Genomic DNA, 24,921 nt, shown 5'->3' with positions numbered 1-24,921 from the left:
AAAGGTTAACAAATTTATTATTCAATTAAAAGTACAAAATTGAATATAATAAGTTAATATTATTTAATTCAAAGTACACATTTATTTCGCTAGGCACTTTATTATTATTATTATTATATTAAATTTGCAAATAAATGAACGTTATTTAATTCATAGTTCTAAATCTTATCTTATATATGAAAAGTGAGATGTCTATTGGGCCGGGTTAGGGTATACCAACCCTTCTATTTATACGCTAGCATCACTACAACCCTTTCACACTAGCAAAGTTGCAAAAATGATGAATGAAGAAAATGAAAACGGTAACAACAACAATGAAAATGGCAATGTTCAGGTGCTCTATCATCACCATCATCATCATCATCACGCAATGCATCTTCACTTTAATGAGCCACAACCAGTTCAACACCGTTCCATCCTATCACGTTTTCTCAAGTTTTTGTTGCGTAGGTTGCAAGAGGATGGTCTTGAAATTCTCATCAATGGGTTAATGGTTTGTCACTCACTTTCTCTCTTCCTTTCTCTCTTCTTCAGTTACTAACTATTATATCGTTTTATTTTGTTTATTAGATGAAGTTCTTCTTCAAAGGTGGAGGCAGTGGCGGTGCCGGTGGCGGTGTCGAGAACAATTGTACCTGCGGACACCAGTAGTAGGAAGAAGTGCTTTGTTGGTGATGTGCTGTCTGTGAAATTCTGCTTTTGAATTTGAGATAATTGTATGCTTTATTTGCATTTTCTCTTTTATTCTAGCATTGACAATTTATATATTGCTTGCATTAAGAGGATGAGTTACATGAGTGATGTGATACTCATACTCATACATACTTATTATCTTTTATGTTACCACTAAAAAGTACTTTATATGTCTTGTGTATGTTCAATTCTATATATGCTATATAAGTTGTGTTAATTTGTGTGATCTATAATCCTACTTGGAAGTTTTTTTATGTTGAAGAGAGATTATTGCTTGTAATTTGTTTGAACTTGTTCTTAAAAGGGAGATTAGGATAATTCTAGCATAGAGCTGGTTTAAAGAGTCGTGGTTTAAAGGGAGATTAGGATAATTCTCCCCTGGTTTTCAAGGATAGTTTTATGTTTAGGTGTTGTCCTGTTTGATGTCCAGATGCATAGTTGTGTGTTTCTGATCTGCAGCTTTGGTGCTTTGTAGTAATTATAGTTTGTATTGGGCTGTTTTGGTTTTAAAGCTATTTTGTTTAGTTTTGGCATCTTTGGCAGACTTAAGATAGGTAGATTTCCTTGTGTAGTTGCATAAATAGTCTCCACTCATGTTTTTATGATTATTAGGATTAGGATATAATTAGCATTAAGAATCAGTTGGATTAAGCATATGTGGAGACTATTCTAGTTTTGTATGATTAAACATGATGTTAGAAATTAATGACATTGAGATGTGAATCAAAACTCCAGAATTATGTTAGAAACTAATTGGTCCTATATAGAACTAAAAATGCTTAAGGTTATCCTACTTGACCTTGGACAGGCTTGAATTTTTACACAACATCATTGATCATTACTAATACCATTGTTTAATATCCTTGGATGTTTACATTTGTTTCATCTTTGTGATTTTAACTTTTTAAGACTCTCCATTTTCTTACCTTGACGAGATGAATTTGCGGTTAAAATAAGAGGACTGTATTTTTAGAAATGGACGAAACAATTTAGGGAACCACTTGAATTGGACTAGAATACTGTATATAAAGTTTTACTCTAGTAATTTTATTTGTTGCATAATTATACTAAATTCTTTAATTATAGATGTTGAATTAGATGGGTTAGTTGAAATCTAGTAAAGGATTATTATGTTGCTGTGTTGGTGTGAAAATTTATGTCGTTTAGGAAATAATTCAAAAATTAAAAGTTGCTTTGAATGTTGTCTTTTTTCCAGATCATTTAGAACCTGAAATAATATTATACCATCAATTATTGTTTTGCTCATTATGTACTTTGAAATTCATACAGGGTCTATACTTACTTATATTTGATATAAACATGATTGTGTGGATTACAATGTTATGGTTATGAAGTCTAACCCTTGTTATTAGCTTCTGTTATTATATATAACAGAGTTGGTTTTCTTAAAGATTAGATAAATTTACTGGTTTATTAGTCTTAGTCTTATGCCTGTATACAGGGCTTCACTGTTTCTCTCTTTGTGATAGAGCATTCATACTTTACTCAATACAACTGTTGGAATTACTTTATTTATTTATCTTTTTCTTCCTTACAATGTTTCTATACACTGATTTGTTTTCTTAAATGTCCAACAAATTAATTGTCGGACCTAAAGTTCAATGTTGTGTGAGACAAAACCGTTACATGTTCATGATTAGCAAAGGCATAAACGCTCATGTGATGTATGACTATGTGAACACATGCTTTCTTGAATGCTATCCTTTCATCTTACCTCTAGTTTTGGTGGAAATTCAGTATTCATATGATGACTACAATTTTTCCCAGGCTCTAGTGACCGAGCTTTATGATTATTTCCATTGATTTCAGAGCAAATCCCTCAAAGTATAAGCATTTAAAGAAAGTTATACTCCATATATTGTCATGCATCTGAAATACTGAACTAGCATTTTTACTCTTATTTTGTTTCATGTATAGATATAATTAAAGTCAATCAAAAAATCTGAAGTAACCTTTAGATGTGGAGAGAGTATGTTGATTAGGAGTATTGCCTATAAGAGAAATCAGAGGTTGATACCCAAATTTTGTGGACAAAATTCCTAAAAGAGGGGAGAATGTAACAACCCAGGATATGATAATCTATTTATTACTAGTGTAAATAATTCTATCGTTATATTTCTCATTTGCCGACGTTTAGATATTCATGTTGAACGTTGGAACTGAATTAATCATAGGTGATTATCGGTATCCAAGTGAGACTTAAATTAGGAATTAGAGTAGTATTTGACAAAAGCCTATTTGATAAGTAACCCAAACTTAAGAATACGATTTGTGTGGAATTGGTACATTTTACTTGGGATTTTTCAGTAAAAAGACATCACCCCCACCCCAAATACACCACATATATAGTCTCAGTATGCTTTACCCTCATTGAGAAAAGGAGGAAATAAAAAAAAAAGAAAAAAAAGAAAGGAAATACTTAGAAAAGGGAAAAAAAGAGCTGAACGAAGAGAAGGAAAAAAGAAGAAGAATGATGAGCGAACAATATATATAGAGGGGGGAGGCTCCAAAGGTTAGGAAGTTATGGAGAAAGAGAAATCGTGAGGAGACTGAAAGCAAGGAATGAGTTTCAAGAGAAAAGTGAAAATGACCATTGAAGAAGAAAAAGAGGAGATGAAGGTTTGATTGGAATTGGAGGGGAAAGACAACAAGCTAGGATTTTTACTAGCTTCTCCTAAAATCTCAAAGGTGCTTGATATTGAAAAGTTGAAGAATATGTCTGCACCAACAATTCAATATAGAGTTTATTTGTTATCGGATCACAATCATAGTCATAGTGTGCTGTTTGTTTCATTAAAAGATATATATTATAACAAAAAATTAACTTAATTAAATAATAATAAAATGGAAACACGAGAAGCTTATATGGATCATTTTCCATAGACACAATGGTTTTGTTATCAGTATCCTTGGCAGCAATGGAAATATCATGGGAGCAAAAGACATCAACTGCAAATCCACAACTTCTAAGATCGTAGTCTCCATCAGGCATAACATTGTTGTCAGATTTTTGAACTTGTCCTCCAACCAAAGGTGGACGCAATTCCACCAGAGATTGTAAAAGATCAACATTGTTTACATTCGATCCATGAGTGTTTTCGATGGAACCTTGGTTTATAGCTTCTTTGCAACCGTTTACAATTTCATAAACATCTTCAGGAAGATCAAATTTATCATTCACATCCTCAACTTCTTCCTGCATCGAATTGTTTGCAAGTTCTTCTAACACAACCTTTACTCTACTTGTATCTGCATTTTTAGAAGCAGTGCATAAAATATCAAGGTTAGAGAGATTATATATTCATTTGTGTAAAACGGTCTGAAAAGATTAAGAAATATAACTATTATGTACATTATGACCATTAATTATTTGGCAAAACAAATAAATATACCTGTGGTAACCAATTCATGAACATCGAGATCACTCGTCTCTACTTCATTAGATGGATCAGTAGGCAGAACTTGAACTGGTGTCCCATCTGAATCTTCAAAACTAGATGAATGAACCTCATCTAGAGTGTCTTGAACAGCCACATCGGTATTTTCCACACCTGTTGATGCATCAAGGCATATTGCGGCAGATTCATCCATAACACAATTATTATCATCCAAATTTTGAACTTGTTCAATTGAACGGCCACTGGATTCCTTTGGAGAAACATTTAAGGAATTCACATTCACCATAACAGATCCTCGATGGATATTGATCTGATCTATTTTTTCAGCTTCATCTTCAACTTTTTTTGTTCTACTAGAAGATTCATGAACCTTAGTTTTTTCACTCAGTACCTCAACTTCTCCCTTCACCATATTGTCATCTTCAGTTTGTGTTGCAGGATCCAATTCATGATTTTCTTCATTTTTCTCCTTATCGACATTCATTTCCATGCTTTCCTCCACGTTAACGGATCCAATGTCATCTCCTTCAGGTGGTGATTTCAACTTAGACTCTGACTTCACTTCACGGGCATCAGCAGAGCCTATAATATAAAGGTTTGAGATATTATAAATTAATAAACTAATTACAACAAAATCAACTATAGCACTTTCCTATATCAAGGTGTACAAGACAACAAGTAGATGTGTCGAAGAAATGTACAACAAAATAAAGTATTAGGGAGATTACGAAGCTGTACTTGCAGAAAGATTAGAAAACCAAAAGTTTTTATCAGACCAATTGTAATTGCCTTCAGAAATCAATTCACCAGTTGTCATAAATAGATCATGTGTACCATCTGAATATTGAACACTTGATGAATTTACCTGCATATGAATTTTTTTGCATAGACTCATTGTTCTTCCCATCAGTATTCTTAGCAACAATGGATTCATCAAGGAAACAAAAGGCGTCAACTCCAGATTCACTTTTTCCAGATCCACAATGCAGAATTTTATCATCGGGCTTTTGAAATTCATCATCAAAATATGAACTGAAATCCCCTAGAGAATCATGTAGAAGATTAAAATCATTTACGATTGACCGTTGAGGGCTTTTGATGCTACTTGAATTTAAAGCTTTATCTTTACACTTTGCAGTTTCACAGACATCTTCAAGAAGGTCAAATTCTACTTCCACAAACTTTTTACCAAATTCTGCTGAAGCAGCCAGTTGAAGATCATCATCATCTGAGAATTTAACAATTGGTGTATGAGTCTCATATGGATGATTTTCCATAGACACGATGGTTTTCTCATCAGTATCCTCAGAAGCAATGGATTTATCATGGGAGCAAAAGACATCAACTGCAAATCCACAATTTCCGAGATCATAGTCTCCACCGTGCATAACATTATCATCAGATTTTTGAAAAGGTGAACTCGATTCCACTGAAACATGTAAAAGATCAACATTCTTTACGTTTGATCCAAGAGGGGCATAGATGCTAACTTGCTTTCTAGCTTCATTGCTACCGTTGTTAGTTTCAGAAACATCTTCAAGAAGATCAAATTTATCATTAGCAAGTGCGTCTGAAACAACCTTTACACTGCAAGTATCTGCATTTTTAGAAGCAGTGCATAAAATATCAAGATTAGAGAGATTATAAGCTCATTTGCATAGAACAGTGTGAAAACGTTAAGAAATCTAGCTAATATGTACGCTATGACCATAAATAGCAGTGCCTGAAATATTAAGGACAGAGAGATTATAAACTCATTCCTATTATACCCGAATGCAAGATGATTATTAAAAACTATAATAATGTTGACAATATAATAACAATTATATAAAAATAAGTACTATTTTAATTTTTCACAAGAATTGTTTGTTCCTTTGTACCTTCATCATTCACATTCTCCATGGTTTGTCCTTGACGATTATTGATCTGATCTATTTTTTCAGCTTCAACTTTCTTAGTTTCACTTGTATCTTCCTGAACATTGGTTTTTTCACTTAATACTTCAACTTCTTTCCCAACCATATTTTCATCCTCACTTGGTGCTGCAGGAAAGATGCGTACACCAAAAGTTGTTATAAAAACCGTCAATGATAAAATTTAAAATAAAAATCTACCTGAATATACCTAGAAGGCAGCTATAGATTGTAGATTACAAACTTCGAGTAAAATTCCAAAAAAAAAAAAAAATATACCTGAATCAACCTTGTGATCATACTTGACTTCACTTGGTGGAGTAGTTAGAAATTGATGTGGTTCCTCTAGTAAATGGTCAGCAACAGTATCTATAAATATAAACGTACAAAAATCTATAAACTAATTAATATTGTTATTAAAACAAAAATGAAATACAATTAATAGTCATAAGCCCATAGCTTTGTTATACCTGAAGCATCCATTTGAACATCATCAACTTGCTCCTTATTAACACCAATCTGCGAGCTTCCCTCCACATCACAAAATCCAATATTTCTTGGTGTTACTGAATTAATTAGCAGTTTGGTAGATGAACCAATTATTTCCCCTGAGGCTGGACTTAAACGCATCTTTCGTGAAGACTCAAACATCGCTCCACTTATATATGCACTTGTAGTGGCAGTGCCTAAAATATACTCATTTGTATAAAACAATGTTAATAGGTTGAAAAAATCTTTCTAATATCTACACTATGACCATATATTATTTGGCAAAACAAATCAATTAACTGAATTTCATTTTGACATGCCACTTGTACTTGATTCTCAAATGTATGTATAGGAGATAGGAGATTGTTCATTATATCTTTGATGTAATTATGTTTTTATTTGCTTTTTCAGATGTGCAATCCAAAAATGATATTTTGATTTTGAAAGTGCGAGACATTGATTTTTTTATCTGAGGGGTATGAATGAAATCATGTGTAGAAACTAACACATAGACATAGGATTAAATTTTTCATTCACAAACACGTAATCCATCATAAATGAAGTCGGTAAAAAGAATGTACACTTAATTACATGTAATGTTATTCTAGAAGACTAACATGTCCAACATAAACTACCATAAAAAAGGATAGTGTTTTTTTAGGGGAACTAAAAAAAGGATAGCTAGTCTATCATTAATTTTCATTAAAAACTAGTTACAAACCCGTGCTTCGCACGGGGGTTAGCTACTTTTTTGACAAAATATTATATCGGACGGATAGATTGCGAAATGACAGATAATTATAAACCATAACACAATATTTAGAGTACTCCTGCATCACGGGTTAGAAAATGAAATGTTAAAAACGGCTTATCACGAGTAACAAATGAAAACGTCAAGGACTTTATTGTAGAGAGAGATAGAAAGCAAGTTGCAGCAAAGAAAACAATTGAGAAGGCTAAACATGCATTGGAAAAGTAGTGGTTTTCAACAACTCAATAACCGTAAAGTTAATTTAGTAGAATAATTGTGAACTGTGTACTTGATTTGATCCACCACCCCTGCACTATGCAGAGTCAATCTAACCTCATGGGTACCCATTATACGGGTACTCGTGGGTATTCAGGTATCCATGGGTACCCATGGAGTTTTGAATTTATTTATTTTTTGGTACAAATAAAAACTTTTTTAATTACCAAAAACCTCAACTTTTAAACATCCATACATAATCCGTTCAAAATTTCATAATCCTTTTTTATGGAAAAAAAATCAAAAACTCCAAAAAAAAATTCATCAAACTCATAGACAATTGCAAATCCTCATCATCCAAGCCTAGAAAATAAAATTTCTTTGAAAAAAATCTCATAAAAAATGATAAGATATTGTAATTTTATAACATAAAGGACTAAATCGTGATAAAAAAAAATAAAGGACGAAAGTGTTACCTAAAATAAAGTTAAGGGACTAAATGTGTAATTTTGTCTATAAAATTCGATCGGGGCAGTGAGGAGATAATTGAATGTATTTGAAATCCATGCATCAATTATTCTTAAGAAAAGTAAAATAAAATTATTCATACAAAGGTTATACATGTGAAATTCACATCAATGCTAATAACAAAAACAGAATTGCTATAATGTGTACTCACATTGAACCTATAGTGACATGCCATTTAAAACAAAAGTCATTGGTGAGAATTGTAGAAGAACAAACTGCTAACCAAAAATTACATCAGTAAAAGTCTTGTCTATGAACTATAGCTGATAACCTTTTGAATTGTAAAAGAATGGATAATAATTATTGTAACAAAATCTCTAAATTCAATTCAAACTTTAAAAAAAATGTTTGCTATGAATTCAAAAATATTAGAATCAACAAAACGATAAGATTTTAACGGTTAAAATCATTGATATTGTTTGTATTGCTTCCAAATTTTTAGAATGTAGGCAAAAAAGTAGAAGGAAAATGGACTCAAAGGAACACAAGGGTGAGAAGTAACAATATAAAATGTAGTGCACAATCTATCTTGCACCAAGAAAACTTATGCAGTCAAGAGCTGGTGCTCATTCTTAGTTTAGCAACAGTTTAAACTTCCTGGTTGGCAAATACTAAAACTCCACCCTGTCACAAATTGGATGTAGGAAGAGGATCATTGAATATTTTTTAAAACCATTTATCAATTATTAATTTTTTAACAGAAAAACCCATTTATCAATTAATCTTAAAGACAAATAAAATATAAATTATCCAGACAAGAATCAGACATGTGGAATTCACATCACAGAAAAATAAAAAGAGAATTGCAATAATCTGTACTCACATTGATCCCACAAAAATATGACATTCAAAACAAAGTATAGTCAATGGAAAGGAGTCATTGGTGAGTATTGTGAAATAAGGTTAGTTAAACAATAGAGGACATCAATGGCAAAAGCCTTTTCTAAATACCTTTGAACATAACATTAGTTCAATATATTTCAGTTACAACTTACAATACAATGATTGTGCCAATCCTGTTGGCATTATTGCTGAAACAGTAAACAAACATTTATGCAAAAACTATATCAGAAACTCTGATACCAACATTAAAAACACAGGTGCATATTCTGATTGTTTTGACGTTGCTCAAAGATCATCCACCAATACACATGCGTGGTTTTTTCAAACACAACCAACTGTTGCAGATATTAGGCCTACCATCATCTACAAAACAAGATGAAAAAATTAACGCGGATAAAATGATACATGATCGAACTATGGACCAAAATAATAATATGCATTTCAGATGCTACATATCACCACTACTGATCTATATGCTCATGCTATATAAGGATTTTCAATTCTGATTATAAGAGTATCATGTGTGTGAAATATTTTGTCTGCTGTATGCAGTGCTGCTGCATAATTCTACTTATAAGGCCTTAGGCAAAGAGCTGTATTACTTTGCAATTAGATTTATGCATCCATTATAAGGATTCGCGCCACAGTTTCTGTTATGCATTTCCATGTCTTGAAATATATCAAAGTTCATAAGAAACTCCAGTTAGATTTTGTTAAACTAAGAATGGGATGTTCTTGATACCATATGAAGGCAATATATAAAAACTCATATTTGATATTATTTACATGAATAAGGTCTAGAACAGTACTACAGAAATTTGTGCACTATCACAAAGTGCTTGTTTCATGCCTTGAAACTAAGCAAAGGTGAAAAATTGAAAATAAGTCTTCCAAGATTACATACCATGCTCTCGAGTATTTGATGAAATATAGATTTAGTAATGTAGATGTGTCTAACCCTTCTTTGATTTTGTGATAGACTTGCAGTATTTGCCGGTAGAATCAGGCAAGTATCTCTTTGCAGCCTTCTGACAGTTTAATATGTTCAACATAAGAGCATGTTTAGTAAATAAATCAAATTTGAACCAATTGTATTTACTAACACGTGCAGCGCGTGAGTTTGCATCTAGTCAAAATATAAGAATAATTGAGACAGACGCTAGACATTATACTCACACATAGACAGTTGTAATAGTTTAAGAAAATAAGTATATGAATAAACCACGTGTGAGAATCATATCGACGTCAGACACTAAACACGCATTCAATCTGAAGTATCAATGCTACATATATAGGTCAAATTTGAAAAATTAGGAAAAAGTGATACTTTTGAGTTAGTTCCGAAGATGCTTACCTCAAGAGTAGTAGCGACAGACGAAACTCTAGCAGGCTCTTTCCAGGCTCATTCTCTAGCATCTGATGTATAATAGCCAAAGAACCAACATCATCAACTGAATACCATTGTTGTTATAACTGCATCCAACAGTCAACCTGATTCTTCTTCTGAATTCTACTATTAAGAATTTGAACCAAGCACTTACCTTTAATCCTCCCATGTAAAGTTATGTAGTTAGCCTCCATGGTTAACAAAGCTCTAATATCTCTTATAGCACTATCATAATCATCTAATGCAATATACAACCAAGCCTTCAACTCTAAACAATCAGGTGAAAGCTTAAATCCTAGAAACTTATCTAACTACATAATTCATTCCTTTATTTGCTTCTCCTCAAATTTTTCCAATGCTCTATATTTATACGAAAATGAAAGGGAAAGATCAAGTTGAGTTGCAAAATCCAAATCAAAACCTTTTTCTCTTCCCATATTGCACAATGCTCTCTCTTGATACATCCAACCAACTGGTTTATACTCGAATATGAGTGAACTAATTAACTTACTTTTTTTTCTCTTTATTAATAGTCGCTATTGAGATTGCTTCTACAGACAAAAATGGGGTCCTCTGATAATTCTTATCCCCTGAATAATCCTCGTAGTTAGCTGCACAACCTAGCCATTCCATAAACAATAGTAACTCGTAATCTTCGCTCCCTCTCATAGCTGAAAGCAGGAACGAAAAGAGGAAAATAGATGAACTATGAGTTAGCAAAGTGATTTATAACCAAATTAACCAATTTGGAAATTAATATATGATAGCTTATGAAAGTTACTGGTCCAAATTATGAAACAATGATCCATCAGTAAGTAGGCTTCTGCAAAATTAATCAAGTCATTGAGATATTTAAGAAGACTGAGTTGTTTCAGAACTTACCTCTTAAGGGAAGAATCAATGCCAATAATAGAGCCTGATTTTGCACTTTGCTGCCATGCCAATATGAACTGCAAGTGCAATAAAGAATTACAAAGATTATGATAATAAGATATTCCATTTTCGATCATTGGACAAATGACAAGTTCGAAAACGAACGATTATATACCTTTGTAGGGCATTTTGCAACAACAAATGTTTCTGCAAGCTGTGCGGCATCTGTGTTTGATGTCACACCTGATAAAATACAAAAGTCAACATTTAGAAACGACTTTTAAAGATCTGATTGTTGCCATAAATGAAGATCCAGGAAGAATTATAATAAAATGGAAAATTAATTTGAGACAGATTAGAAATTATATAAAATTCAACTATTTAACATATAAATGGAGATTAACATTGTCTATGCTTGTCACCTATTACAATAAAAAAGATTATTCTAACTGTATAGATTGTGAGAAAATTATATGCCTCTAATTTAGATAAACTACAATGAATTTGAAATAGAACTCACCATGTGAATCAATTGAACCACTTTCTATTGTCCTTCCATTTCTCTCTCTCATAGTAAACACCTTCCAGATAAAGGACTGAAATCACATTCAAAGAATAATCAAACCCAGAATAAGCAACTGTTAAATTAACCTTTGTTGACTGCTTGCCATCATATCAGAAGTTGCTTGTCCATCCTCAAATTCATTGTCCATCTAAAAAAACAAAATAATCAAACCCAGAATCAGAATCAGAAAATCACAAAATAATCAAACCCAAAATAATCCAACAACATTAATTAGCATCAACATTTCATATCAGAGAAGCTAACTCATTCGTGGAGCAAATTACAGGACTGATAACATTTTTTAAAAGCGCACAAACAAAATTTCTATAACAATCAAGAAATAAGCTTCTATACACAACCAATATAAACATTGATCTTTTCATCATTGGCTTAATAGGGTAAGAGTGAAAAGAAATGAGGAATTTAGCACTGATAGAAATAGTGAAGGAGACTTGAATAATCATACAAAATCCTCATCACTTCATAGTTTGCTAGCTGACATATTGCTTCTAAAGAAGGCTACCACAAAATGCCAGATCAAACCTCTCCTCAGGAGGATCACCAATGAAGTCAAATACAACGTCTGCATTTAAGAAATCTCCATCTGCCGTATACCTGCATAATGCATTTGAGATTAAGAAGAAGTCAAATGAAAAGTCACTACATGTTTAGAAGTCCCACACTACGAAGGCAGCTCGGTTGGTGAGCTAAGGGACATTGAAGGAGTTTAAAGTCAGAGATCTCGGATTTGATCCGGGAAACTAACATAACTTACTATTGTCTGCCTATAAAAAAACATAAAGTTGCTTTCCATTCAGTAAATAGAAATATACCAGCTCTTTGTTACTATACACTTCATCCCAGCTACTTTAGCGGCTGCTAGACCTATAGCGCTGTCCTCGACCACGACACATCTGTAAATAAGAAATAACAACATTTCATATTCAAAAGTTGCACACTCCATGCAGTTCAAAAACAAAATTAAGAAATCATATGATTCTAACTTGCTCTCATCCAAATAAAGTATCAGATAGGTTTATTTGTTTTTGAACTTGCACTCCATACACTTCAAATAGGGTTGATAATAAGTTGCTCTAAAATTTTGGTTCAAATAAATGCCATAAAATTCTACTGTTGGTGAATAGGTTTCAGAATGTATATAACTTTCATATCCTAGAATACTCAGCACAACTAATTAACTAATCTTGCAAACAAAATAGAATGAATTCTATTCTATAATGTCTAAATGACGATAACTTCACAAGCAGACAAGCACCACCTTACAAACTAACAGAGATTTGCCATAATCTATATCCTTCAATTCATTAAAACTATCAAGGTACCATATCTAGAATGACGTCCCTTCCTCTTGGCCTCCTTCATGCGCCTAGCACAGGATAGGGAGTGAATCTTAGTTGGCTTCCTGATAATGAAGCCATCCTTAAACAACTTCCTGATGTTTTGGCCTACAAAGAGAGAGCCACCAAACCATTTAAATAAATTGAACAAAGTTATTGTATCAGGAAAAAGTTAATGTATCAGAGCTGGAACAGGGTAACCATCATCCTCCAGGAAAGAAAATGAATAGAAAGGAGGCAAAAACAAACCATCATCTTGTAGATTGCGTCATGTAATGCAGCAATTCTCTGTTATATCACGGACCATGGCGCGGCCACAATTTAAAATGTTACACTACATTAGCCAGATACATGATGTTTCAATATCAAGCAAAATTATACAAAGCCAATATAAACTAAACCGTGCACAATTTTGTTGGTAAGTTACTCCTAAATAACTTCAGTTAAATTAAAAATAGGTTCTCACTTTTTACCAAGGAATTGACCCATTCGAGCTTCCCAACTGCCACATTTGTGCAGTGTTACTCCTCTGTACTTCGAACTCCCTCTTGAGAAAACATTGATTTGTAGACGAAGTGTTTGCAAAGACTCATCTTTCGATAAATTCTTCGTCTAAGTAACAAAATATCGAAAAATTACATGATATAATCCATCTAGTTTCACATTCATCAAGTATACTTGAAAATTCTCTAACCTGTTTAAGATCATCATCATAATCATTCAAATTGAAATTTATGTAAGCACCAACTCCCCTGAATTTAATCGCAGCTCGATCATAGGCTCTGATATTCAAAATTTGGAATCAACTCAACCATAAAAAAATTAATTACACAAAAAAATTGAAAATATGTTCAAAGATATACCTAGCAGCAACATGAGCTGTGTTAAATCCACCTACAAAAATCAAATACAAAACTAAAACAATGCCTAAAATAGTAAATCATATAATATACTAATTAGTTCCAAAATCAAAGAAAAAAATAGTCAAGTATTTATACCGTCCACCCCTGAGATGATCCTAATGATCTGTAGGACTTTTGTGTGTCATCTGATGCTGAGAAATCAAACAAAGCACAAACAAATCAGCAATAGAGAAAATCAAAAGGAAGAGAAGCAATCACACAGACTGATCAAATATAACTACAAACTCATAAAAATCTATGCAAATACAATCATAATTTCCTAAAATGAACTGAAAAATAAAAACTTGGAAAGATAGGAACAAAAAAAACCAGTAACATCACAAATTGAAACTTACCCATATCTGATCCATGCCAAATGGTATTTTCAAATTCAAGGTCATCATCTCAGAACTGCAATCAACCAAAGACATACCAAAAAATCTAAATCGATTAAAAAGAAAAAATGCCTCAATCAATTAGATGAACAAAATCGCACCAAAAAATGGGACATGCAAGCAGATCAAAGTTAAAAATCCAACCTTTGATTGATGATAGAGACAAATGGAAGAAGGAGCAAAACGAAGAAGACGTCGCACACTGAGAAAGAAGAAAACGGTGGAGATTGGTGTGTTCAACGGCGAGGTCGACGGAGGAGACGGCAAGGTGGCGGTGTGAGGAAGAAGAGAACCCGTTTTTTTGTTTACCGTGTGAGGAGAAGAGAACCGGACTGAAGAAGAAGGAAGAAAGAAATTGTACCACAACATATATATATATATGAGGGAGATGGCCATTTACCAATTTACCAAAATACCCCTCCAAGGGCAAAATTGTCAAACGTACGGACAAGCATTTTCCTATCTAGTTTAGTAGATTATGACTAAGTTATATTTATCTCTTTTTATAAAGATCTTTAGTTTTTAAGTCTATTAATGTTTTTCTTTATAATTTTTTGTGTCTTATCCCTCGGTTTTTTGAAAAGATCCAATAAAAATATTGATTTTTAACCATAAATTAAATTCATTACTCGGTTACGAATGGGAAAGGTGTTAGCAACATACAATTTCACTAGAAACGATTGCCTTCTAATTAAGATTAAGAAGTGGCGGAAGGACACTTGTTAAGAAGCTCAAAGTAGACATATTAACTTAAAATTTGTGTATTCAGGACGTTGAAACATTAAAAAACAACCATTTCTCTATCGAATTAATCAAATGTTTTATTTTTTAAAATCTTTAACAAGTTGACACTTTATTAGCATAACCCATTAATTAATTGTATATAAATTATGATAATATTTCTACAATATTTTATTTTACACAAAATATATATAGTAGTAACAAACAAAAAAGTACTTTATATTAAATAACGAAGATAAAAGAGTTTTTATTAATATTATTTGGTTTGATAAGGGGAGGACTTTTCTCCTACTTGTCCCTAGATGCAAAAGGCAAATAAGAAAACACGTAGTTCTTGTCCAAAATATTTGGGGTCGAATCATTTTATTTTGTTCTTGTCTTATTTTGTTTTGCTTCTTTTAATAATAATAATAATAATAATAATAATAATAATAATAATAATAATAATAATAATAATAATAATAATAATAATAGCAATTAAGAATAATATTAATGGACAACAATCTTTCAAAAAAATAATAATAATAATTTAGTAACACCAATTCCATGTTCGGCGCTATTCTGAGCACTTGCAAAACTTCACTTATGAATCATCAAAACTTTAAGATAAGTTTCATTAGAAGACAAGTAAATAATGTTGTTCACTTTTTAGCTAGGGCGTCATTATTTTATGTTAGTTCCCAAGTTCATGATTATATGTCATCTTATATTACAAATGTTATTAAATAGTGAAATGAATTAAGTTTGTTTCTGTAAAAAAAAAGTGAGTATTTCTCCGAGTACCAATTTGACTTCTTCATAGAAAGATATGTTTATTCTAGAATGTACATTAAATTACATGTTTATTCTAGAAGAGTAACATCATCATAAATGAAAGTCCCGCATAAACTATAAAAAGGATAGTGTTTTTTTAAGGAACTATAAAAAGGATAGTTAGTCTATCATTATTTTTCATTAAAAATTACCATCACTAAGTTGAGTTTAATTTTTAAATATAAAGATTATCTTGATTTTTTTTATTTATCATAAATATCTCTAGTTTTTAAGCCTATTATTTTTTTTCTTTAATTTTTTGTTTTTTTGTGTTAATCCTCCGTTTTTAGAGGAAAGTGTCATAGTAATTCAGAGTTTCGCCATGAAGTAAGTAAAACCAGATTAAAAAATGTTGTCGAACTCGAGTTCTCTCAAAGGATTTGATTTTTGATAGAGCTCATTAACCATTTAAATTTAATTATTTGGTTTTTATTTTTACATCCTTAATTAATCTACCGTAATTAGTCAATTATTTTATATTTTTGTGTAGGTAAATTCAATTCGTCATTTATTAAAATTGATTATTTAATCATTACTCGGTTACGAATGGGAAAGGTGTTAGCAACATACAATTTCACTAGAAACGATTTCCTTCTAATCAAGAAGTGGCGGAGGGACACTTGTTAAGAAGCTCGAAGTAGACATATTAACTTGAAATTTGTGTATTCAGAACATTGAAATATTAAAAAACAATCATTTCTCAATCAAATTTATCAATTGTTTTATTTTTTAAAATCTTTAACAAGTTGACACTTTATTAGCATAACCCATTAATTAATTGTATATAAATTATGATGATATTTCTACAATACTTTATTTTACACAAAATATATAGTAGAAACAAACAAAAAAGTACTTTATACTAAATAACGAAGATAAAAGAGTTTCTATTATTGTTATTTGGTTTGATAAGGGGAAGACCTTGCTCCTACTTATCTTATCCCTGGATGCAAAAGGGAAATAAAAAAACACGTAGTTCTTGTCCAAAATATTTGGGGTCGAATCATTTTATTTTGTTCATGTCTTATTTTGTTTTACTTCTTTTAATAATAATAATAATAATAATAATAATAATAATAATAATAATAATAATAATAATAATAATAATTGGTAATTCTTACTCGGTAATTCTTCAAGACGAGTCTGCTTGTCTTATTATAGTTGGTATGCATTTCAAGACTTAAGGGGGATGCACTTGCCGCCCCTGACTGGAACGTATCTCCGCCCCCCGAGAATAGATTAGGTCGGGCTAAACTTTATAAAATCTAAGTCTGATCAATCAAATTTTGTAAGGCCTAAGTCTAGTCTATGACCCGTCGTAGGCTTATTTTTAAGGTTTGAACTCGGACTTTTGAAAGCGCACTTTGACTTGTTAGCCTATTTAAAAATTTATTTCGTATGAACCTATTTAAATAACTATCTTGGTCTACTTTTAATCAGACAAGAGAACTAATAACTCTCTTTCGATATATAACACGACTTTTTATAGAATTTGACTATATATGATATCATATGTCAATTCTAACTTATAATAATACATTTAAATATAAAATAAAATAAATGTAGGCTTACAAACTTAAATTAATTAAAAGTACAAAATTGAATATAATAAGTTAATATTATTTAATTCAAAGTACACATTTATTTCGCTAGTCACTTTATTATTATATTAAATTTGCAAATTAATGAACGTTATTTAATTCATAGTTCTAAATCTTATCTTATATATGAAAAGTGAGATGTCTATTGGGCCGGGTTAGGGTATACCAACCCTTCTATTTATACGCTAGCATCACTACAACCCTTTCACACTAGCAAAGTTGCAAAAATGATGAATGAAGAAAATGAAAACGGTAACAACAACAATGAAAATGGCAATGTTCAGGTGCTCTATCATCACCATCATCATCATCATCACGCAATGCATCTTCACTTTAATGAGCCACAACCAGTTCAACACCGTTCCATCCTATCACGTTTTCTCAAGTTTTTGTTGCGTAGGTTGCAAGAGGATGGTCTTGAAATTCTCATCAATGGGTTAATGGTTTGTCACTCACTTTCTCTCTTCCTTTCTCTCTTCTTCAGTTACTAACTATTATATCGTTTTATTTTGTTTATTAGATGAAGTTCTTCTTCAAAGGTGGAGGCAGTGGCGGTGCCGGTGGCGGTGTCGAGAACAATTGTACCTGCGGACAACAGTAGTAGGAAGAAGTGCTTTGTTGGTGATGTGCTCTCTGTGAAATTCTGCTTATGAATTTGGGATAATTGTATGCTTTATTTGCATTTTCTCTTTTATTCTAGCATTGACAATTGATATATTGCTTGCATTACGAGGATCAGTTACATGAGTGATGTGATACTCATACTCATTCATACTTATTATCTTTTATGTTACCACTAAAAAGTACTTTATATGTCTTGTGTATGTTCAATTCTATATATGCTATACAAGTTGTGTTAATTTGTGTGATCTATAATCCTACTTGGAAGTTTTTTATGTTGAAGAGAGATTATTGCTTGTAATTTGTTTGAACTTGTTCTTAAAAGTATTCAATTCCCAATTTGTTGTTTCGTGTCTTTTGTTCGAAACTAAACTGTCTCCTAAACTTAAGTTAGGTAGATTTTCTTATGTACGTAGTGGCGTAATTAGTTTCCAATTTAAAGGGAGATTAGGATAATTCTAGCATAGAACTGGTTTAAAGAGTCGTGGTTTAAAGGGAGATTAGGATAATTCTCCCCTGGTTTTCAAGGATAGTTTTATGTTTAGGTGTGTCCTGTTGCTGCTAGGTTGATGTCCAGATGCATAGTTGTGTGTTTCTGATCTGCAGCTTTGGTGCTTTGTAGTAATTATAGTTTGTATTGGGCTGTTTTGGTTTTAAAGCTATTTTGTTTAGTTTTGGCATCTTTGGCAGACTTAAGATAGGTAGATTTCCTTACGTAGTTGCATAAATAGTCTCCACTCATGTTTTAGCTTAACCTCGGCTCTTGTTGTTGGTTTGGTGTAAAAGCTTCCAAATAGCATGATCCTTGTCTTATACAACTTAGTTTGTAGTATTTGATTGTGCTTTTCAGTTTAGGTAGCTGTTTTTTAAGTTAGTTGACTTATGTTGTGTGCCTTTGTGTCCCAAATGTTGAATGTTTGAAACACGGTAGTGTTTTGCAATAAATAAGTGGATTTTTTTTTTCGTATAGAGAATACGTTTTCTTTAGAGTTTCCTTTGGTTTTTGAATTAAGGTTGTGTTTTGCAATAAAGAAGTGGATTTTTTTTTATCATATATAGAATACACTTTTTGTAGAGTTTCGTTTGGTTTTTGGAAAATGTTTTTCTTCGAGGAGTCTTACCTTTCTCAGAATCATCTCTATGGTAACTTTTTCGACAGTGTTGTTAGCAACCTTTCTATGGATGATGAAACTGAACATTGTTAGGTTAAGTGACATGCTATTGTTCTTAAGTTTACATGTATGCTCATGAATTCCAGTCCTATGTAACTTTTATGTTATGTGTGGTGGCATTTCAGTTTTTCATTTTGAAACTAGTGTCATGCATTGTACCATATTACCTAATTGTTGAACAAGTTTTCATTGGGTTTTAGCATTTTAACTATTCTTAACTATTACATGTCATTCCTTTAATATGGGATGCCATAGGAAATCAGAGTACTATTTGGAAGTTGTTCTTTACATATAATTTGAAGGAAAAGCTTAGTATCCATTAACTTACAGTTTTTATGATCTGCAGCTTTGGTGCTTTATAGTCTTCATAGGTTGTATTGGGCTGTTTTGGTTTTAAAGCTATTTTGGTTAGTTTTGGCATATTTGGCAGATTTAAGATAGATAGATTTCCTTACGTAGTTGCATAAATAGTCTCCACTCATGTTTTAAAGCAACCTCAGCTCTTGTTGTTGGTTTGGTGTAAAAGTTTCCAAATAGCATGATCCTTGTCCTATAGAACTTAATTCGTAGTATTTGATTGTGCTCTTGGTCAAAGAGAATAAGTTATTTGATTGTGTTTGTGTGGTGCAAAAGCTGCCAAGTAGCACCATCCAGGTTAACTTGGGGATGCTTGAACAAGTTATTTATTATTGTCTTACATAACATAATGCTAAAGTTATATAGTAGCAAGTATTTTTTTCTTTACACAAGTAATAATAGAGACATTTCACTGCAACATGTTCCAACAATGCAAACCTTTTGCATTCATCATTGTGAAACTTGATAACAAATCATTTCTAAAACTTTATATTGATAATACCCTACCTCACTTTACATTAAGCATGAATCTGAGGAGAACTTGGATGTTACATGTCTTAGTTTTACTAACTTCTAACAAGTAGTGTGTTTATAAAATTGCAAAGATGTGTGTTTATTGAATTGCAAAAATAAAGAGTGTATTTTTTTTTTTTTTTACCAAAAATGCATATATGTAATCACTCGGCAATCCAAGAGAGTCCCTTATGCATTGTTTTTACAAATATAGTCAAAGTCAAGCCTTAACCCCTTCTCAAATACCTACAGTACCAAAAAAAAAAAAAAATACTTGTACAGTTGTTCTCCCAATACAAGAACAAATTATAGAGTCTGGTTGTGAAGTTTCATGTCATGCAAATATAGTGTTTAAGATGAAGCTAAATCTACAATGTTCCAAAATATTGATCATTTTATGGTTTGTATACCTGAAAGAATAAAATTCATTATGGTGTATTTTGGTTTGGAGGGTATCTGTATGCCATTGCCAAATATTGTGAGAGTGCTATATGTGTAAGAACTTCTGTTGAACAAATTGTTAGTAAGGCTAAAATTTTTGGTCCCTTATATTGAGAGTTGTGAGACTCGTTATTTCCTCCAAATGGAAATCCACATCGCAAAAGTCTAGTAAACTTCCTCTATCACATAACACAATTACATGGAAACCAAATTATCATATTTAAATCTAAATCAAGTAATTTTATTTAAACTTCATGAACTTCTTCAATTTGATAGATGTCTCCAATTTCCAACATTTTGATTCTAAAAACAAAATCAGGAGTAATGCTTGAAGAGAACTTCACATACCAGCTGTATGTATTGCATTATGGATATTTCAGTAAAGTTAACATTGATAAAAGATAGTTTAGTATTATAACGAGTTGATGTAAAAAGTATCACCACATCTGTGTGATCCCCAGCTTATACGATAATAAGGATGCAAAAGATAGGGCCACACACTCATACTTTGAAAACCATTTTCTCAAAATTCAATTCTTAGTCCTAAAAGGTACTCGCAATAAATAAGTGTACCCAGTTAATTACACTAACCCTTTCCTTGTATGTTGTCCCTTTTTCCTATGGTATCAATCTTGTAACCTATAATTTACTTATGACTTTCAATCAAATGTGATGTAATACTCGTATTTCAAAAGGTTGACTTTTTAGATTCATTGTATAATTAATGTATCTTGTCTAGAATATAGACAAATACATCATTTATACATTGAATCAAAAAAGTCAAATGTTTCTTATGAATAGAACCGAAGTGAGTATTTAACAAAAAGTATACAAGGATAAAAGAAATGAATCAAAAGATTTTTGCACATTTTCATTTGACGTTGTGCAAAAAGAACATGAGTATGAATATTTAAAATATGAACCAAGTGGTTCTAAACTAGGATCCATGGGCGGAGTTACGTGCACTTCAGGGGGGTTCATATGAACCCTCTCACTTTTTACATTTACACCTATTTTTCATTTTATTTTGTAGCTTGAACCCCCTCAAATTTGTAGCTTGAACCCAATATCTCGCCTATGTGCAAAGAAAGATGTGTGTTGCACCTGTATATTAGACTTTTGGACAATTAAAGCTGCACACACTCCATTCTATAGTCAAAATCAGCTAGTTGTGCAGGCTACAAAGTCAAAACACACTTCTTTATCTAGTAATTGGAAGTGGAATTATATTTTGATCTACAAAATATCTTGTCTAAAAAACAGTTTATAAATTACTCCTTCCATTCTATAATAAGTGAGTCATTTGAAAAAAAAAATTATCTTAAAATAATTGACTCATTTCACTTTTCAATACAATTTTAATTACTTTTTTCAATTATAACTCTAATTAATATTACTTTCATCACTCTCAATTATCATCGTGATCGTTAAACCAATAATTGTCTTGTGAATTACTCCCTCCATCCTAAAATATAAGCAAAAATTGGTCAACGAAAGTTAATGTATTTGGTACGAATTTTTAACCAAATATATTAATTTTTGTTGACCAATTTTTGCTTATACTTTGGGACGGAGGGAGTATATCAAATTATATAATATTATAATTATTAATTAAATTTTAAAAGTTTGAACCCCCTGCTTCAGGTTCCTGGCAACGCCACTGCTAGGATCCATACTCCAAAATCTACACTCACACTCGAGAATTTAGTAACTAAAAAGAGCATGTTTTACATCTACAATTGGGGCACTAATAGGACACATGGATAAAAAATAAATATTTATATTCATAAAATATTGAATAAAATCAATTAATTACATCTACAATTGGGGCACTAATATTTAGGATAATAATATGGAGTATGAAAAATTTAAGAGTTGGATTTTTTTTTTTTTATGGATAAGAGTTAGATTTTTAGTGCCCCAATTGTAAAGGTAATAACTTAATTTTAATCAATTTTTTATTTAGTCAAATGTATTTATTAATTTTGACTTTGCAATACCCTTATAATTTTGTTAGCAAGTACTATTTTACATAAGGGAAATGTTAACAAGTGCTCCCAGGACACTCTTTAAACAATTTAAACAGGAAGTTTTTAATGAAAAGTTATGTTTTGAATGCATTGGAAATTGTAATAGTTGACTATTTACAAGAATAATTGCTAAATTTGGGTTGCTTAAAGAGTGTCATGGGACACTCATTAACAAGGCCCTTTAAATAATATAAAATTTTCCTTTAATATATATATATATATATATATATATATATATATATATATATATGTATGTATGTAAAATATAAAATTTTGGTACCCCTAAAAATATGGTGTCCTAGGTTGTTGCCTCCTCACCCTATGCTCAGGGCCACCCCTACTTTTGGTCAAAGAGAATAAGTTAATTGACTTATGGAAGTTTTATGATGGTGTCCTTTATCATGTGTTTTAGTTTAAGAATAAATATTGGAATTTCCACTCGTATTATCCAAGTTTATTGGTTGTTGTTTGTTTAAGTTTATGCTGATTCTTTTTGTGATAAACGTTTCCCCTATTTCTCTCTCAAATTCCCATTATATGGGTCTTTCCTTATTGCTTTCTACACTTCTGTTTTTAATGGTAATTGTTATGTCATTTTATAATTTGGTTTTTTAATTGATGTTTTGTTATAAGTAGTAATATTGTTTTCATTTTGTTTGATTATTTAGTTGGGTATTTTCTTTCTCTTTTTCCATGATATTTAATTTAAGGTTTTGAACATTGTCAATGGAATTTAGATGACTTCTGTGTTTTCGACAATGGGTAGACTTATATGCATTTGGACTTGATCTGGTAGTTTTCTTATAAAGTAAGTTGTAATATGAAATGAATTAATATATTTTTCCATCAACACTTTTACCTAAAATCAATTCAATTAAAATCAATTATGTTTTTTGACAAAAATAAGCGATATTCATTCATTCAAATTGATAAAGTACATCGATACAATACAAATTCACTAAAAACAAAAAGGATAAATATGTGAACAAACTCACATCATCCATGTTAATAACATAAAACGGCAAAGTACATATGCCTACAAATATGACTAATATGACTATATTCATGTCTCCGGAATACTCATGTCCCCAGATCTGCAACGTTGACGACGCCAAAGTCATTGTCATTGATCGGATCTGCACTTGCTCAAAGCTAATCTTTCAACCTGAATCAAATAAACACCGCACTAAGATGAGAAATCAAAAACACACCGCACAAAGATGGGAAATCAAAACAAGCAGAGTCGTCTAAAGACGACGAAATCACAAAAACAAACAAAAGAAAACAGAAAATATGTGAAATCACTTATTCAATTAGGATAGAAAGAAAAACAATTCGGAGGGGTGATTTTTGGGTCAAAATTGACCCTAAATCACCCCTCTGAAGAGATGAAGAAGAAAAAAGGAGTGACGGCTAGGGTTTATTTGAGAAGAAGAGAAGAAAGAGAGGAAGAAAGTCCAATTCACATTGTTAAAATCAATTATATCCACCGAATAAACAAACATACACTATATATAAAAACTATTCACATGAAGAAGAAAAACAATGTAGTGTGTGTGAGCATCTTTAACTTAAGAGTGACTACTTCGTGTCAAACTTTAACTCTTGAAAGTTCTTTTGATATATTTTTTGTTATAGTTGCATTGGATTGGAATATATGATTATATGGTATGACAATATGTATTTTTTGACATGTTTGACACATTTCTTGTTGCGTGCTGTTACCGGTTCTTTTTTGATTTTTTTTCTATTCTTGATAACATATCAAGGTGTCAATAAGCTTGTAAGAAGGGAATGGAACATATACAAGTAAAATATATTCATTCATTCAAATTATAATTTTTAGTCACAGAAATTATAAAACCATAGGTATAGATATATGAAGCCCCGATACGGATACGGATACGGATACGGGTACGATACGATACGGGTACGCGAATACGTCAAAAATTTCAAATTTAGGATACGATACGGCTTGGATACGTTTACAATTTTTTATAATATATATATATATATATATATATATATATTAGACATAAACGCACAAAAAATAAATAGCGTGAAATCTTAAAACTAATTACACCAAGTCAAAATACAATGGACCATTCACCAACTAAGATATCCTTTAAACCAAAACATACCATATAAACAACCTGCACTATGATGATACCAAGGTAGTATGAAGATAGTCACCCTTTTCAAGTAATGGCCAATATAATGATCCCAATTTACAAAAATTAATACTTGTGATCAAAATACAAATAAAAATTTTAAATAAAAATTAAATTAAATCATTCGGA

The 24,921-nt window shown here is 31.4% G+C and overlaps 1 protein-coding gene and 2 long non-coding RNA genes across 15 annotated transcripts; 1 reads left to right on the top strand and 2 right to left on the bottom strand.

Moving 5' to 3' along the window:
- The first annotated feature begins 218 nt into the window (after positions 1–218).
- Positions 219–910, top strand: LOC146933706 (uncharacterized). The gene is made up of 2 exons (XR_015008435.1): positions 219–493; positions 571–910. It is a non-coding gene; the product is annotated as an uncharacterized LOC146933706 (long non-coding RNA).
- Positions 911–8,929: 8,019 nt separating this feature from the next.
- On the bottom strand, positions 8,930–14,680 carry LOC146933704 (uncharacterized). Of its 13 annotated transcripts, none has more exons than XR_015007541.1 (17): positions 14,477–14,680; positions 14,294–14,348; positions 14,034–14,089; positions 13,899–13,929; positions 13,730–13,817; positions 13,502–13,647; positions 13,285–13,369; positions 13,021–13,143; positions 12,511–12,591; positions 12,144–12,292; positions 11,633–11,825; positions 11,288–11,355; positions 11,122–11,189; positions 10,394–10,910; positions 10,207–10,268; positions 9,757–9,880; positions 8,930–9,215 (listed from the first exon to the last, which is right to left on the bottom strand). It is a non-coding gene; the product is annotated as an uncharacterized LOC146933704 (long non-coding RNA). The 13 variants fall into 13 exon arrangements; XR_015007542.1 differs by having other exon boundaries at positions 9,757–9,877; XR_015007538.1 differs by having other exon boundaries at positions 10,207–10,910; positions 11,633–11,693; positions 11,764–11,825; positions 14,477–14,678.
- Positions 12,187–14,297, bottom strand: LOC146933705 (floral homeotic protein APETALA 2-like). Its single transcript, XM_085707851.1, has 6 exons — positions 14,294–14,297; positions 13,899–13,929; positions 13,730–13,817; positions 13,502–13,647; positions 12,511–12,591; positions 12,187–12,292 (listed from the first exon to the last, which is right to left on the bottom strand). Exons 1-6 carry the CDS (start codon positions 14,295–14,297, stop codon positions 12,187–12,189), a joined length of 456 nt encoding a protein of 151 aa, XP_085563977.1.
- Positions 14,681–24,921: the final 10,241 nt, after the last annotated feature.

This window comes from Medicago sativa, chromosome 4 (genome assembly GCF_051527215.1).
Source record: "Medicago sativa cultivar Bolivia chromosome 4, Bolivia_mono, whole genome shotgun sequence".
Taxonomy (NCBI): Eukaryota; Viridiplantae; Streptophyta; class Magnoliopsida; order Fabales; family Fabaceae; genus Medicago; species Medicago sativa.
This window is presented reverse-complemented; position numbering and strand designations above follow the sequence as displayed.

Excerpts from the sequence above, each read along its gene's own strand:
- LOC146933705 (XM_085707851.1), bottom strand. Across the intron at positions 13,818-13,898 it reads ACAGCTCATGTTGCTGCTAG|AGCCTATGATCGAGCTGCGA; the intron begins GTATATCTTTGA and ends TTTGAATATCAG. Across the intron at positions 12,293-12,510 it reads TGTATAGTAACAAAGAGCTG|GTATACGGCAGATGGAGATT; the intron begins GTATATTTCTAT and ends TGCATTATGCAG.